We start from the raw sequence: 12,500 nt of genomic DNA, 5'->3' as shown, positions 1-12,500 counted from the left end.
GACAATTGTTCCTTTATGATCTAGTCAGGTCATTACACTACATTAAATACAACGTTAACTAGATATCATCGCCACATAACTTATGTCGAATTTAAAAGACACCGTTACCGTTAGTAACGTCTGTTACACTGTAACTTACAGGCAGCCTCACATAAAAACCTATTGGTAAACAAAGCTTTGATTATGACCAAAGTCTATAGTAGTGAAAACTCTCTCTCTATTGTAACTTACCACACATTCACATCACTGCCTCGACATGAATGTGTCCTGTCAGAGCCGTTTCCTGGCCGTTAACTGTTAACAGGCTCGAGCCACAGCTTAACCAATGAGCTACAAGGAGGACTGACAGTCACGAGCGGTGCAGCAGCCTCTGCAGCAGCAGCCTCCCCCGGGTCCTAGTGCCCGCCCGGTAAGACGGATAAGATGCGATGGAACGGAGAGAAAATAAATCACAGAGAAAATATATTGACTGATATATTGAATTGTTTAGGGAAGCTTTAGCTTTGGCTTTAATACATTCTGAAAATACTTGAAAACCAAAAGAGAAAAGAATAGTAGCTCTCCTCAGGAACAACAAAACCCTCACAGACCAACTTCTTCTTCTATGATATAATGGAGGTCCTCAAACCAACGTTAAAGGTGCATGGCGCCACCTACTGTGCTGGAGTGTGTTCAATCACGGTTTACACCACTCTAAATCCTCCTACCTAACTCAGTACTTCTGAGAAAATAAAAGAGTCCTACTAACTTCTAATAGACCCTCCCCCATCCCCCAAATCACTTCCAAGTGTAATGTTTACTGTTCATTTCTGATTGTTTATTTCACTTTTGTTTATTGTCTATTTCACTTGCTTTGGCAATGTAAACATCTATTTCCATGCCAATAAAGCCCTATGAATTTAATTCAATTGAGAGAGACAGTTCCATTTTAATGTATAGGGGACATGAGTCAGTCATGGTTATTCATGGTTATGTGATGAGGCAGCCCAGTCAGTTGCATGAACCAGTCTATTCTCTGAAAGGGGTCCAGACAGCCTGTTCCCAACAGTGGGGTCAGTGGGATTGATAGGGGCCCCCTCTCTCTCTCTCTGACTGGAGGAGAGAAGTGAAATGGTGTGTCTCCTCTGGTCAACAATACTCACCTTGAAAGACTCCACAGCCTGTTGGAGCTCCTTCAGCTCCTTCTCTCTCTCCTGGAATCTCTGCTGGACCTTCTGCTGACTCATCCCCAGCTGCCTCTGTGGAGAATCACTCTTCAATGAGCTATCAAACTTTATTAGTCCAGTAGATCAATAGTATAGTAATGTGACATAGGACCCATAGAGAGGAAGGTCTACAATCCTGAGGAAGTCCCTTTACAATATTATATTATGTTGCTATGTGAATGATTATAGTTTTTATGGTAGGCCTACATGTATCAAGGGGTTGAGACTGAACTTTGGACTCATAAAAGGCCATTCAGAATGATAATAGTGTTTGACTTTAGAAAATGGTGATACATTTGGAGAATCTGGGTTAACATATCTATATACTCAAGGTTTGTGTTCATATTTGTGGATCCATTTCATATTGTATATAATATAATGATCTCATATTCAAACAGATTTAGTTCCTACTGTATCTTTAATTCTTTGTTTATCAGACAGCCACCAACAAGTTGTTCTGGTCTTACCTGTTTCTCAGTCCTCTCTGCTGCAGCTGACACTGTATCATGGCCTTTATGTTCATCCATTGTACACAGATAACAGATACACTGCTGATCGGTACGACAGTAAACCTCCAGCAGTTTGTCATGATGAGAGCAGATCTTCTCCTGTAGTTGTGCCGTGGCTTTGACCAGCTTGTGCTTCTTGAAAGCAGGAGATTCATAGTGAGATTGGAGGTGAGTGTCACAGTAAGAGGCCAGACACGCCAGACAGGACATGAGGGCTTTCTGCTTTCTGGTCCCAGTGCAGAAATCACACACCACATCTCCAGGTCCAGCATAGTACAGAGCAGGAGGGGGAGCAGCCTGGAGTCCTGCCTTCCTCAGTTTCTCCACCAGCTCAGCCAACATGTTATTTTTCCTCAGATTAGGCCTTGGAGTGAAGGTCTCTGCACTGAGGACAGCTATAGACCCCTTTCAGGACATCCTGATCCCAGCAGCCCTCAATACAGCTCCTACAGTAACTGTGTCCACAGGGAATAGTGACCGGCTCCTTCAGTAGATCCAGACAGACAGAACAACAGAACTGGTCCTGGTCCAGCAGAACTCCCTGTTGAGCCATTTGGACGGTTGTTCACTCTCTCACAGACAGACGACACAGAGACTCAGATCAGTTTCGTTTCCTCAGAAGAGAGTTTGTGGGAGGGGGAGGGACTTCCTGGTTCTGCCAGCGGGGTGGGGTTAGAGGGAGGGAGGGGTTAGAGGAATGGAGGAAGAGAGAGAGGAACTGCATGCAACAGCAAGAGGGAGACAAATAGTTTAGTTCCAAGGTTAGAGCCCTTAACATGGAACAAATGACATAATGAATCTTAAAATGTGAGTTGTTAGAATATATGAAGGGTAACAGTTTCTATGAAGTACGTATGTATCATTATTTTAATGACCTTTATAATGCCTTATAATACACCTATGTGTTGTAATTAATCAATAAGGACTGAGGAGGTGTGGTATATAGTTAATATACAGTACCACAGATAAGGACTGAGGAGGTGTGGTATATAGTTAATATACAGTACCACAGATAAGGACTGAGGAGGTGTGGTATATAGTTAATATTACAGTACCACAGATAAGGACTGAGGAGGTGTGGTATATAGTTAATATACAGTACCACAGATACAGTACCACTGAGGAGGTGTGGTATATGGTTAATATACAGTACCACAGATAAGGACTGATGAGGTGTGGTATATATATATATATAGTTAATGTCTAGTAGATGTCTAGTCTCCTTTATGGCTCTAATCTGATAGTGGTAGTGGGGTGGTAGATGCATTTTCTCCCTTATGGCTCTAAACTAATAGTTATAGTGGGGTGGTAGATGCCTAGTCTCCCTAATGGCTCTAATCTGATAGTGGTAGATGTCTAGACTCCCTTACGGCTCTAATCTGATAGTGGTAGTGGGGTGGTAGACACCTAGTCTCCCTTATGGCTCTAATCTGATAGTGGTAGATGTCTAGACTCCTTATGGCTCTAATCTGATTGTGGTAGTGGGGTGGTAGATGCCTAGTCTCCTTATGGCTCTAATCTGATGGTGGTAGATGCCTAGTCTCCCTTATGGCTCTAATCTGATAGTGGTAGATGTCTAGTCTCCTTTATGGCTCTAATCTGATAGTGGTAGTGGGGTGGTAGATGCATTTTCTCCTTATGGCTCTAAACTGATAGTGGTAGATGTCTAGACTCCTTACAGCTCTAATCTGATAGTGGTAGATGTATATGCCCCCATATGGCTGTAATCTTATAGTGGTAGTGGGGTGGTAGACACCTAGTCTCCTTTTGGCTCTAATCTGATAGTGGTAGTGGGGTGGTAGATGTCTAATCTCCCTTTGGCTCTAATCTGATAGTGGTAGTGGGGTGGTAGATGTCTAGTCTCCCTAATGGCTCTAATCTGATGGTGGTAGATGTCTAGTCTCCCTTTTGGCTCTAATCTGATTGTGGAAGTGGGGTGGTAGATGCCTCGTTTCCCTTATGGCTCTAATCTGATTGTGGTAGTGGGGTGGTAGATGCATAATCTCCTTTATGGCTCTAATCTGATAGTGGTAGATGTCTAGACTCCCTTACGGCTCTAATCTGATAGTGGTAGATGTCTAGTCTCCCTTATGGCTGTAATCTGATAGTGGTAGTGGGGTGGTAGACACCTAGTCTCCCTTTTGGCTCTAATCTGATAGTGGTAGTGGGGTGGTAGATGTCTAGTCTCCCATATGGCTGTAATCTGATAGTGGTAGTGGGGTGGTAGACACCTAGTCTCGCCTTTGGCTCTAATCTGATAGTGGTAGTGGGGTGGTAGATGTCTAGTCTCCCTTTTGGCTCTAATCTGATTGTGGTAGTGGGGTGGTAGATGTCTAGTCTCCCTTATGGCTCAAATCTGATAGTGGTAGAAGTCTAGTCACCCTTACTGCTCTAATCTGATAGTGGTTGATGTCTAGTCTCCCATATGGCTGTAATCTGATAGTGGTAGTGGGGTGGAAGATGTCTAGTCTCCCTAATGGCTCTAATCTGATAGTGGTAGATGTCTAGTCTCCCATATGGCTGTAATCTGATAGTGGTAGTGGGGTGGAAGATGTCTAGTCTCCCTAATGGCTCTAATCTGATAGTGGTAGATGTCTAGTCTACCTAATGGCTCTATGGCTCTAATCTGATAGTGGTAGATGTCTATTCTCCCTTATGGCTCAAATCTGATAGTGGTAGAAGTCTAGTCTCCCTTACGGCTCTAATCTGATAGTGGTAGATGTCTAGACTCCCTTATGTCTCTAATCTGGTAGTGGTAGATGCCTAGTCTCCCTTATGGCTCTAATCTGATAGTGGTATATGTCTAGTCTCCTTTATGGCTCTAATCTGATAGTGGTAGAAGTCTAGTCTCCCTTATGGCTCTAATCTGATAGTGGTAGATGTCTAGTCTACCTAATGGCTCTATGGCTCTAATCTGATAGTGGTAGATGTCTATTCTCCCTTATGGCTCAAATCTGATAGTGGTAGAAGTCTAGTCTCCCTTATGGCTCTAATCTGATGGTGGTAGATGTCTAGTCTACCTAATGGCTCTAATCTGATAGTGGTAGATGTCTAGTCTCCTTTATGGCTCTATTCTGATAGTGGTAGTGAGGTGGTAGATGCCTCTTCTCCCTTATGGCTCTAAACTAATAGTTATAGTTGGGTGGTAGATGCCAAGTCTCCCTAATAAATCTAATCTGATTGTCGTAGTGGGGTGGTAGATGCCTCTTCTCCCTTATGGCTCTAATCTGATTGTGGTAGTGGGGTGGTAGATGCATAATCTCCTTTATGGCTCTAATCTGATGGTGGTAGAAATCTAGTCTCCCTTATGGCTCTAATCTGATAGTGGTAGATGTCTAGTCTCCCTTATGGCTGTAATCTGATAGTGGTAGTGGGGTGGTAGACACCTAGTCTCCCTTTTGGCTCTAATCTGATAGTGGTAGTGGGGTGGTAGATGTCTAGTCTCCCTTTTGGCTCTAATCTGATTGTGGAAGTGGGGTGGTAGACACCTAGTCTCCCTTTTGGCTCTAATCTGATAGTGGTAGTGGGGTGGTAGATGTCTAGTCTCCCTTTTGGCTCTAATCTGATAGTGGTAGTGGGGTGGTAGATGTCTAGTCTCCCTTTTGGCTCTAATCTGATAGTGGTAGTGGGGTGGTAGATGCATAATTTCCCGTATGGCTCTAATCTGATGGTGGTAGAAGTCTAGTCTCCCTTACGGCTCTAATCTGATAGTGGTAGATGTCTAGACTCCCTTATGTCTCTAATCTGGTAGTGGTAGATGCCTAGTATCCCTCATGGCTCTAATCTGATAGTGGTAGTGGGATGGTAGATGTTTAGTCTCCTTTATGGCTCTAATCTGGTAGTGGTAGATGTCTAGTATCCCTTACGGCTCTAATCTGATAGTGGTAGTGGGTTGGAAATTGTCTAGTCTCCCTTATGGCTCTAATCTGATAGTGGTAGATGTCTAGTCTCCCTTTTGGCTCTAATCTGATAGTGGTAGTGGGGTGGTAGATGTCTAGTCTCCCTTAGGGCTCTAGTATGGTAGTTGTAGATGTCTAGTCTTCCTTATGGCTCTAATCTGGTAGTGGTAGATGTCTAGTCTCCCTTATGGCTCTAATCTGATAGTGGTATGTGGGTGGTAGATGTCTAGTATCCCTTATGGCACTAATCAGATAGTGGTAATGGGGTGGTAGATGCCTAGGCTCCCTTTTTGCTCTAATCTGATAGTGGTAGTGGGGTGGTGTCATCACCTCAGCAGCTAGATAACTGTGTTCTACATCCTGGGTATTACTGTCATCACCTCAGCAGCTAGATAACTGTGTTCTACATCCTGGGTATTACTGTCATCACCACAGCAGATAGATAACAGTGTTCTACATCCTGGGTATTACTGTCGTCACCACAGCAGATAGATAACTGTGTTCTACATCCTGGGTATTACTGTCATCACCACAGCAGATAGATAACTGTGTTCTACATCCTGGGTATTACTGTCATCACCACAGCAGATAGATAACTGTGTTCTACATCCTGGGTAGTACTGTCATCACCACAGCAGATAGATAACTGTGTTCTACATCCTGGGTATTACTGTCATCACCACAGCAGATAGATAACTGTGTTCTACATCCTGGGTATTACTGTCATCACCACAGCAGCTAGATAACTGTGTTCTACATCCTGGGTATTACTGTCATCACCACAGCAGATAGATAACTGTGTTCTACATCCTGGGTATTACTGTCATCACCACAGCAGCTAGATAACTGTGTTCTACATCCTGGGTATTACTGTCATCACCACAGCAGATAGATAACTGTGTTCTACATCCTGGGTATTACTGTCATCACCACAGCAGATAGATAACTGTGTTCTACATCCTGGGTATTACTGTCATCACCACAGCAGCTAGATAACTGTGTTCTACATCCTGGGTATTACTGTCATCACCACAGCAGATAGATAACAGTGTTCTACATCCTGGGTATTACTGTCATCACCACAGTAGATAGATAACTGTGTTCTACATCCTGGGTATTACTGTCATCACCACAGCAGATAGATAACAGTGTTCTACATCCTGGGTATTACTGTCATCACCACAGCAGATAGATAACTGTGTTCTACATCCTGGGTATTACTGTCATCACCACAGCAGATAGATAACTGTGTTCTACATCCTGGGTATTACTGTCATCACCACAGCAGATAGATAACTGTGTTCTACATCCTGGGTATTACTGTCATCACCACAGCAGATAGATAACTGTGTTCTACATCCTGGGTATTACTGTCATCACCACAGCAGCTAGATAACTGTGTTCTACATCCTGGGTATTACTGTCATCACCACAGCAGCTAGATAACTGTGTTCTACATCCTGGGTATTACTGTCATCACCACAGCAGCTAGATAACTGTGTTCTACATCCTGGGTATTACTGTCATCACCACAGCAGCTAGATAACTGTGTTCTACATCCTGGGTATTACTGTCATCACCACAGCAGATAGATAACAGTGTTCTACATCCTGGGTATTACTGTCATCACCACAGCAGATAGATAACTGTGTTCTACATCCTGGGTATTACTGTCATCACCACAGCAGATAGATAACTGTGTTCTACATCCTGGGTATTACTGTCATCACCACAGCAGCTAGATAACTGTGTTCTACATCCTGGGTATTACTGTCATCACCACAGCAGATAGATAACTGTGTTCTACATCCTGGGTATTACTGTCATCACCACAGCAGATAGATAACTGTGTTCTACATCCTGGGTATTACTGTCATCACCACAGCAGATAGATAACTGTGTTCTACATCCTGGGTATTACTGTCATCACCACAGCAGATAGATAACTGTGTTCTACATCCTGGGTATTACTGTCATCACCACAGCAGATAGATAACTGTGTTCTACATCCTGGGTATTACTGTCATCACCACAGCAGATAGATAACTGCTGATGTAAGACTCCAAGCCAAACATACTGCAAGCCAACCATTTTGAATGGCAGGTTTATTCACAGGGTCCAAGTCATCATGTGACTCCCTAATGGATTCCAATGAAAACCTTGTAGACTGATATAGGACACTTTTATCCAAAGGTGAATGTCTTTAAACTGCATTGTTCTCATGATGTGTGTGTAGCAGTGTGATGTTGTTCCACTAGATTACGCACCAAGTTGCACACAAGGACCAGATCAAATAGGTCAAGAGGGGATGTTAATAGTTTGATAATAATAATAATTCAGTGTGTTTTTTTATTTAATTACAGCTGCATAGATAATGTTATGTTTTGGTGTACAAACACTTTTTCATATCTATATGGTAAATACACTTGATTGTAAAAGTGTTGTATATTTTGGTTTGGTCCATCGCGGGTTTCTGTATTTCTGTTCACCCTTATTGTTCTCTCTTGCCTGACCTTTGTTGGATTCTGTATTTTACATTATAGCCATTAGCATATATATGATTAAATATTATCTGATGTTGGTTGTATTGTTCTCTCTTGCCTGACCTTCATCTAGGAACGTATGTTGTCCTTGGCTCCGCAATTTTTCAATATAAACCGTGGTAATGTTACACAATATGCTGTTATGCAACCATACGTTTGTTACAATGTGGACAAGATAAATATTTATGTTAACAAGTTTCACCAAGCTCGCTAACTAGGGTACCTATTGTAGCTCGTGGGAACTTGGGACAGTGTTTGAGTGAGTTTCCATGTGCTCGCGCTGTGGTGAAATCCTGCACGGAGCCTTCACGTGCGCTGCACTGTGAGAGCGCATCAGCAGTAAGGAAGGAGGAAATAAACACAGCTGTTTCAGCTCTCTGGAGAGGAGCTCTTGTTTGGCGCGACAGTTTGACTGTGTGTGCTATGCTGCAGAAGTTTGGTTTATTTTCAGCGTGTGTAGTTTATAAAGTATTTAACTCAATCATCGGTGTGACAGCTCTAGGTCGTGGTTGTTATCGTTTGGCACCGCGCCGGTTATGGTTCTCATGGATTAGTAGCAACATTGTTGCGAAGCTTTGACATACAAACCATCGGTCGGTCAGACAGGACACCGGCACGCCTTTGTTGTGTCTATGAACACCCCCCACATTCATACCCTCTGCTCTCATCCACTGTCATCCACTGGAACATAATACATGTTACTGCAAAATAGTCAAGGCCTGTCCTATTTAACTACTACTGTCCACTTCATATGTATATACTGTATTCTAGTCAAGTCCTGTCCTATATAACTACTACTGTCCACTTCATATGTATATACTGTATTCTAGTCAAGTCCTGTCCTATATAACTACTACTGTCTACTTCATATGTATATACTGTATTCTAGTCAAGGCCTGTCCTATATAACTACTACTGTCCACTTCATATGTATATACTGTATTCTAGTCAAGGCCTGTCCTATATAACTACTACTGTACACTTCATATGTATATACTGTATTCTAGTCAAGGCCTGTCCTATATAACTACTACTGTCCACTTCATATGTATATACTGTATTCTAGTCAAGGCCTGTCCTATATAACTACTACTGTCCACTTCATATGTATATACTGTATTCTAGTCAAGGCCTGTCCTATATAACTACTACTGTCCACTTCATATGTATATACTGTATTCTAGTCAAGGCCTGTCCTATATAACTACTACTGTCCACTTCATATGTATATACTGTATTCTAGTCAAGTCCTGTCCTATATAACTACTACTGTACATATACTATTCTTCAGATATACTACAGATGTACTCCAAATTGTCTATGCATCACATCACAGTAAACAGTATATATATATATCTATATCTATCAATGCTTGTCCTAATATTTTATTTTACTTTTTAGATTTGCCCTCTGTGAGCCAGGAACGCAAGCATTGTTAGATATTACTGCCCTGTTGGAGCCAGGAACACAAGCATTGTTAGATATTACTGCCCTGTTGGAGCCAGGAACACAAGCATTGTTAGATATTACTGCCCTGTTGGAGCCAGAAACACAAGCATTGTTAGATATTACTGCCCTGTTGGAGCCAGAAACACAAGCATTGTTAGATATTACTGCCCTGTTGGAGCCAGGAACACAAGCATTGTTAGATATTACTGCCCTGTTGGAGCCAGGAACACAAGCATTGTTAGATATTACTGCCCTGTTGGAGCCAGGAACACAAGCATTGTTAGATATTACTGCCCTGTTGGAGCCAGGAACACAAGCATTGTTAGATATTACTGCCCTGTTGGAGCTAGAAACACAAGCATTGTTAGATATTACTGCCCTGTTGGAGCCAGGAACACAAGCATTTCACTACACGCGCAATAACATCTGATAAATATGTGTATGTGACCAATAAAATCAAAATAAAATGCATTTTTGAATATGTTAGATAATTCTCAATCTGCGTTGTGTCTTGTCTAAGAACGTGACAATACCACACCTCCTCAGTCCTTATCTGTGGTACTGTATATTAACTATATACCACACCTCCTCAGTCCTTATCTGTGGTACTGTATATTAACTATATACCACACCTCCTCAGTCCTTATCTGTGGTACTGTATATTAACTATATACCACACCTCCTCAGTCCTTATCTGTGGTACTGTATATTAACTATATACCACACCTCCTCAGTCCTTATCTGTGGTACTGTATATTAACTATATACCACACCTCCTCAGTCCTTATCTGTGGTACTGTATATTAACTATATACCACACCTCCTCAGTCCTTATCTGTGGTACTGTATATTAACTATATACCACACCTCCTCAGTCCTTATCTGTGGTACTGTATATTAACTATATACCACACCTCCTCAGTCCTTATTGATTAATTACAACACATAGGTGTATTATAAGGCATTATAAAGGTCATTAAAATAATGATACATAGGTGTATTATACATTATTCATTAAAATAGAAACTGTTACCCTTCATATATTCTAACAACTCACATTTTAAGATTCATTATGTCATTTGTTCCATGTTAAGGGCTCTAACCTTGGAACAAAACTATTTGTCTCCCTCTTGCTGTTGCATGCAGTTCCTCTCTCTCTTCCTCCATTCCTCTAACCCCTCCCTCCCTCTAACCCCACCCCGCTGGCAGAACCAGGAAGTCCCCCCCCTTTCCACAAACTCTCTTCTGAGGAAACGAAACTGATCTGAGTCTCTGTGTCGTCTGTCTGTGAGAGAGTGAACAACCGTCCAAATGGCTCAGCAGGGAGTTCTGCTGGACCAGGACCAGTTCTGTTGTTCTGTCTGTCTGGATCTACTGAAGGAGCCGGTGGCTATTCCCTGTGGACACAGTTACTGTAGGAGCTGTATTGAGGGCTGCTGGGATCAGGATGTCCTGAAAGGGGTCTATAGCTGTCCTCAGTGCAGAGAGACCTTCACTCCAAGGCCTAATCTGAGGAAAAATAACATGTTGGCTGAGCTGGTGGAGAAACTGAGGAAGACAGGACTCCAGGCTGCTCCCCCTCCTGCTCTGTGCTATGCTGGACCTGGAGATGTGGCGTGTGATTTCTGCCCTGGGACCAGAAAGCAGAAAGCCCTCATGTCCTGTCTGGCGTGTCTGGCCTCTTACTGTGAGACTCACCTCCAACCTCACTATGAATCTCCTGCTTTCAAGAAGCACAAGCTGGTCAAAGCCACGGCACAACTACAGGAGAAGATCTGCTCTCATCATGACAAACTGCTGGAGGTTTACTGTCGTACCGATCAGCAGTGTATCTGTCTGCTGTGTGTGATGGATGAACATAAAGGCCATGATACAGTGTCAGCTGCAGCAGAGAGGACTGAGAAACAGGTAAGACCAGAACAACTTGTTGGTGGCTGTCTGATAAACAAAGAATTAAAGATACAGTAGGAACTAAATCTGTTTGAATATGAGATCATTATATTATATACAATATGAAATGGATCCACAAATATGAACACAAACCTTGAGTATATAGATATGTTAACCCAGATTCTACAAATGTATCACCATTTTCTAACGTCAAACACTATTATCATTCTGAATGGCCTTTTATGAGTCCAAAGTTCAGTCTCAACCCCTTGATACATGAAGGCCTACCATAAAAACTATAATGATTCACATAGCAACATAATATAATATTGTAAAGGGACTTCCTCAGGATTGTCGACCTTCCTCTCTATGGGTCCTATGTCACATTACTATACTATTGATCTACTGGACTAATAAAGTTTGATAGCTCATTGAAGAGTGATTCTCCACAGAGGCAGCTGGGGATGAGTCAGCAGAAGGTCCAGCAGAGATTCCAGGAGAGAGAGAAGGAGCTGAAGGAGCTCCAACAGGCTGTGGAGTCTTTCAAGGTGAGTATTGTTGACCAGAGGAGACACAATTTCACTTCTCTCCTCCAGTCAGAGAGAGAGAGAGAGGGGCCCCTATCCAATCCCACTGACCCCACTGTTGGGAACAGGCTGTCTGGGCCCCTTTCAGAGAATAGACTGGTTCATGTAACTGACTAGGCTGCCTCATCACATAACCATGAATAACCATGACTGACTCATGTCCCCTATACATTAAAATGGAGATGTCTCTCTCTCAATTGAATTAAATTCATAGGGCTTTATTGGCATGGAAATATGTGTTTACATTGCCAAAGCAAGTGAAATAGACAATAAACAAAAGTGAAATAAACAACCAGAAATTAACAGTAAACATTACACTCACAAAAGTTTCAAAAGAATAGAGACATTTCAAATGTTATAATTCAAGTGCAAACAGAGTGAGTCGTGCCCCAGACTGAGTTCTGGAGGTGAAATGGAA

At 42.3% G+C, this 12,500-nt stretch overlaps 1 protein-coding gene and 1 pseudogene across 2 annotated transcripts in view; one reads left to right on the top strand and one right to left on the bottom strand.

The window, feature by feature from the left end:
* The window catches only part of LOC135568780 (E3 ubiquitin/ISG15 ligase TRIM25-like), an 18,664-nt pseudogene extending 16,354 nt beyond the window's left edge, over positions 1-2,310 (bottom strand).
* Positions 2,311-10,842: 8,532 nt separating this feature from the next.
* Positions 10,843-12,500, top strand: part of LOC135568779 (tripartite motif-containing protein 16-like) — a 6,998-nt gene continuing 5,340 nt past the window's right edge. The window contains exons 1-2 of one of the 2 annotated variants that reach the window (XM_065015525.1): positions 10,843-11,513; positions 11,948-12,043. In XM_065015525.1, coding sequence (XP_064871597.1) covers positions 10,917-11,513; positions 11,948-12,043 — 693 coding nt within the window. In that variant the 5' untranslated portion in view covers positions 10,843-10,916. The remainder of the gene's footprint in view (positions 11,514-11,947; positions 12,044-12,500) is intronic. The other variant, XM_065015524.1, reaches the window with a different exon arrangement.

The sequence above is a fragment of the Oncorhynchus nerka genome, unplaced genomic scaffold, assembly GCF_034236695.1.
Source record: "Oncorhynchus nerka isolate Pitt River unplaced genomic scaffold, Oner_Uvic_2.0 unplaced_scaffold_1383, whole genome shotgun sequence".
In the NCBI taxonomy this organism is placed as follows: domain Eukaryota; kingdom Metazoa; phylum Chordata; class Actinopteri; order Salmoniformes; family Salmonidae; genus Oncorhynchus; species Oncorhynchus nerka.
The sequence above is the reverse complement of the archived record's forward strand: the minus strand, read 5'-3'. Positions and strand labels throughout refer to the sequence as shown.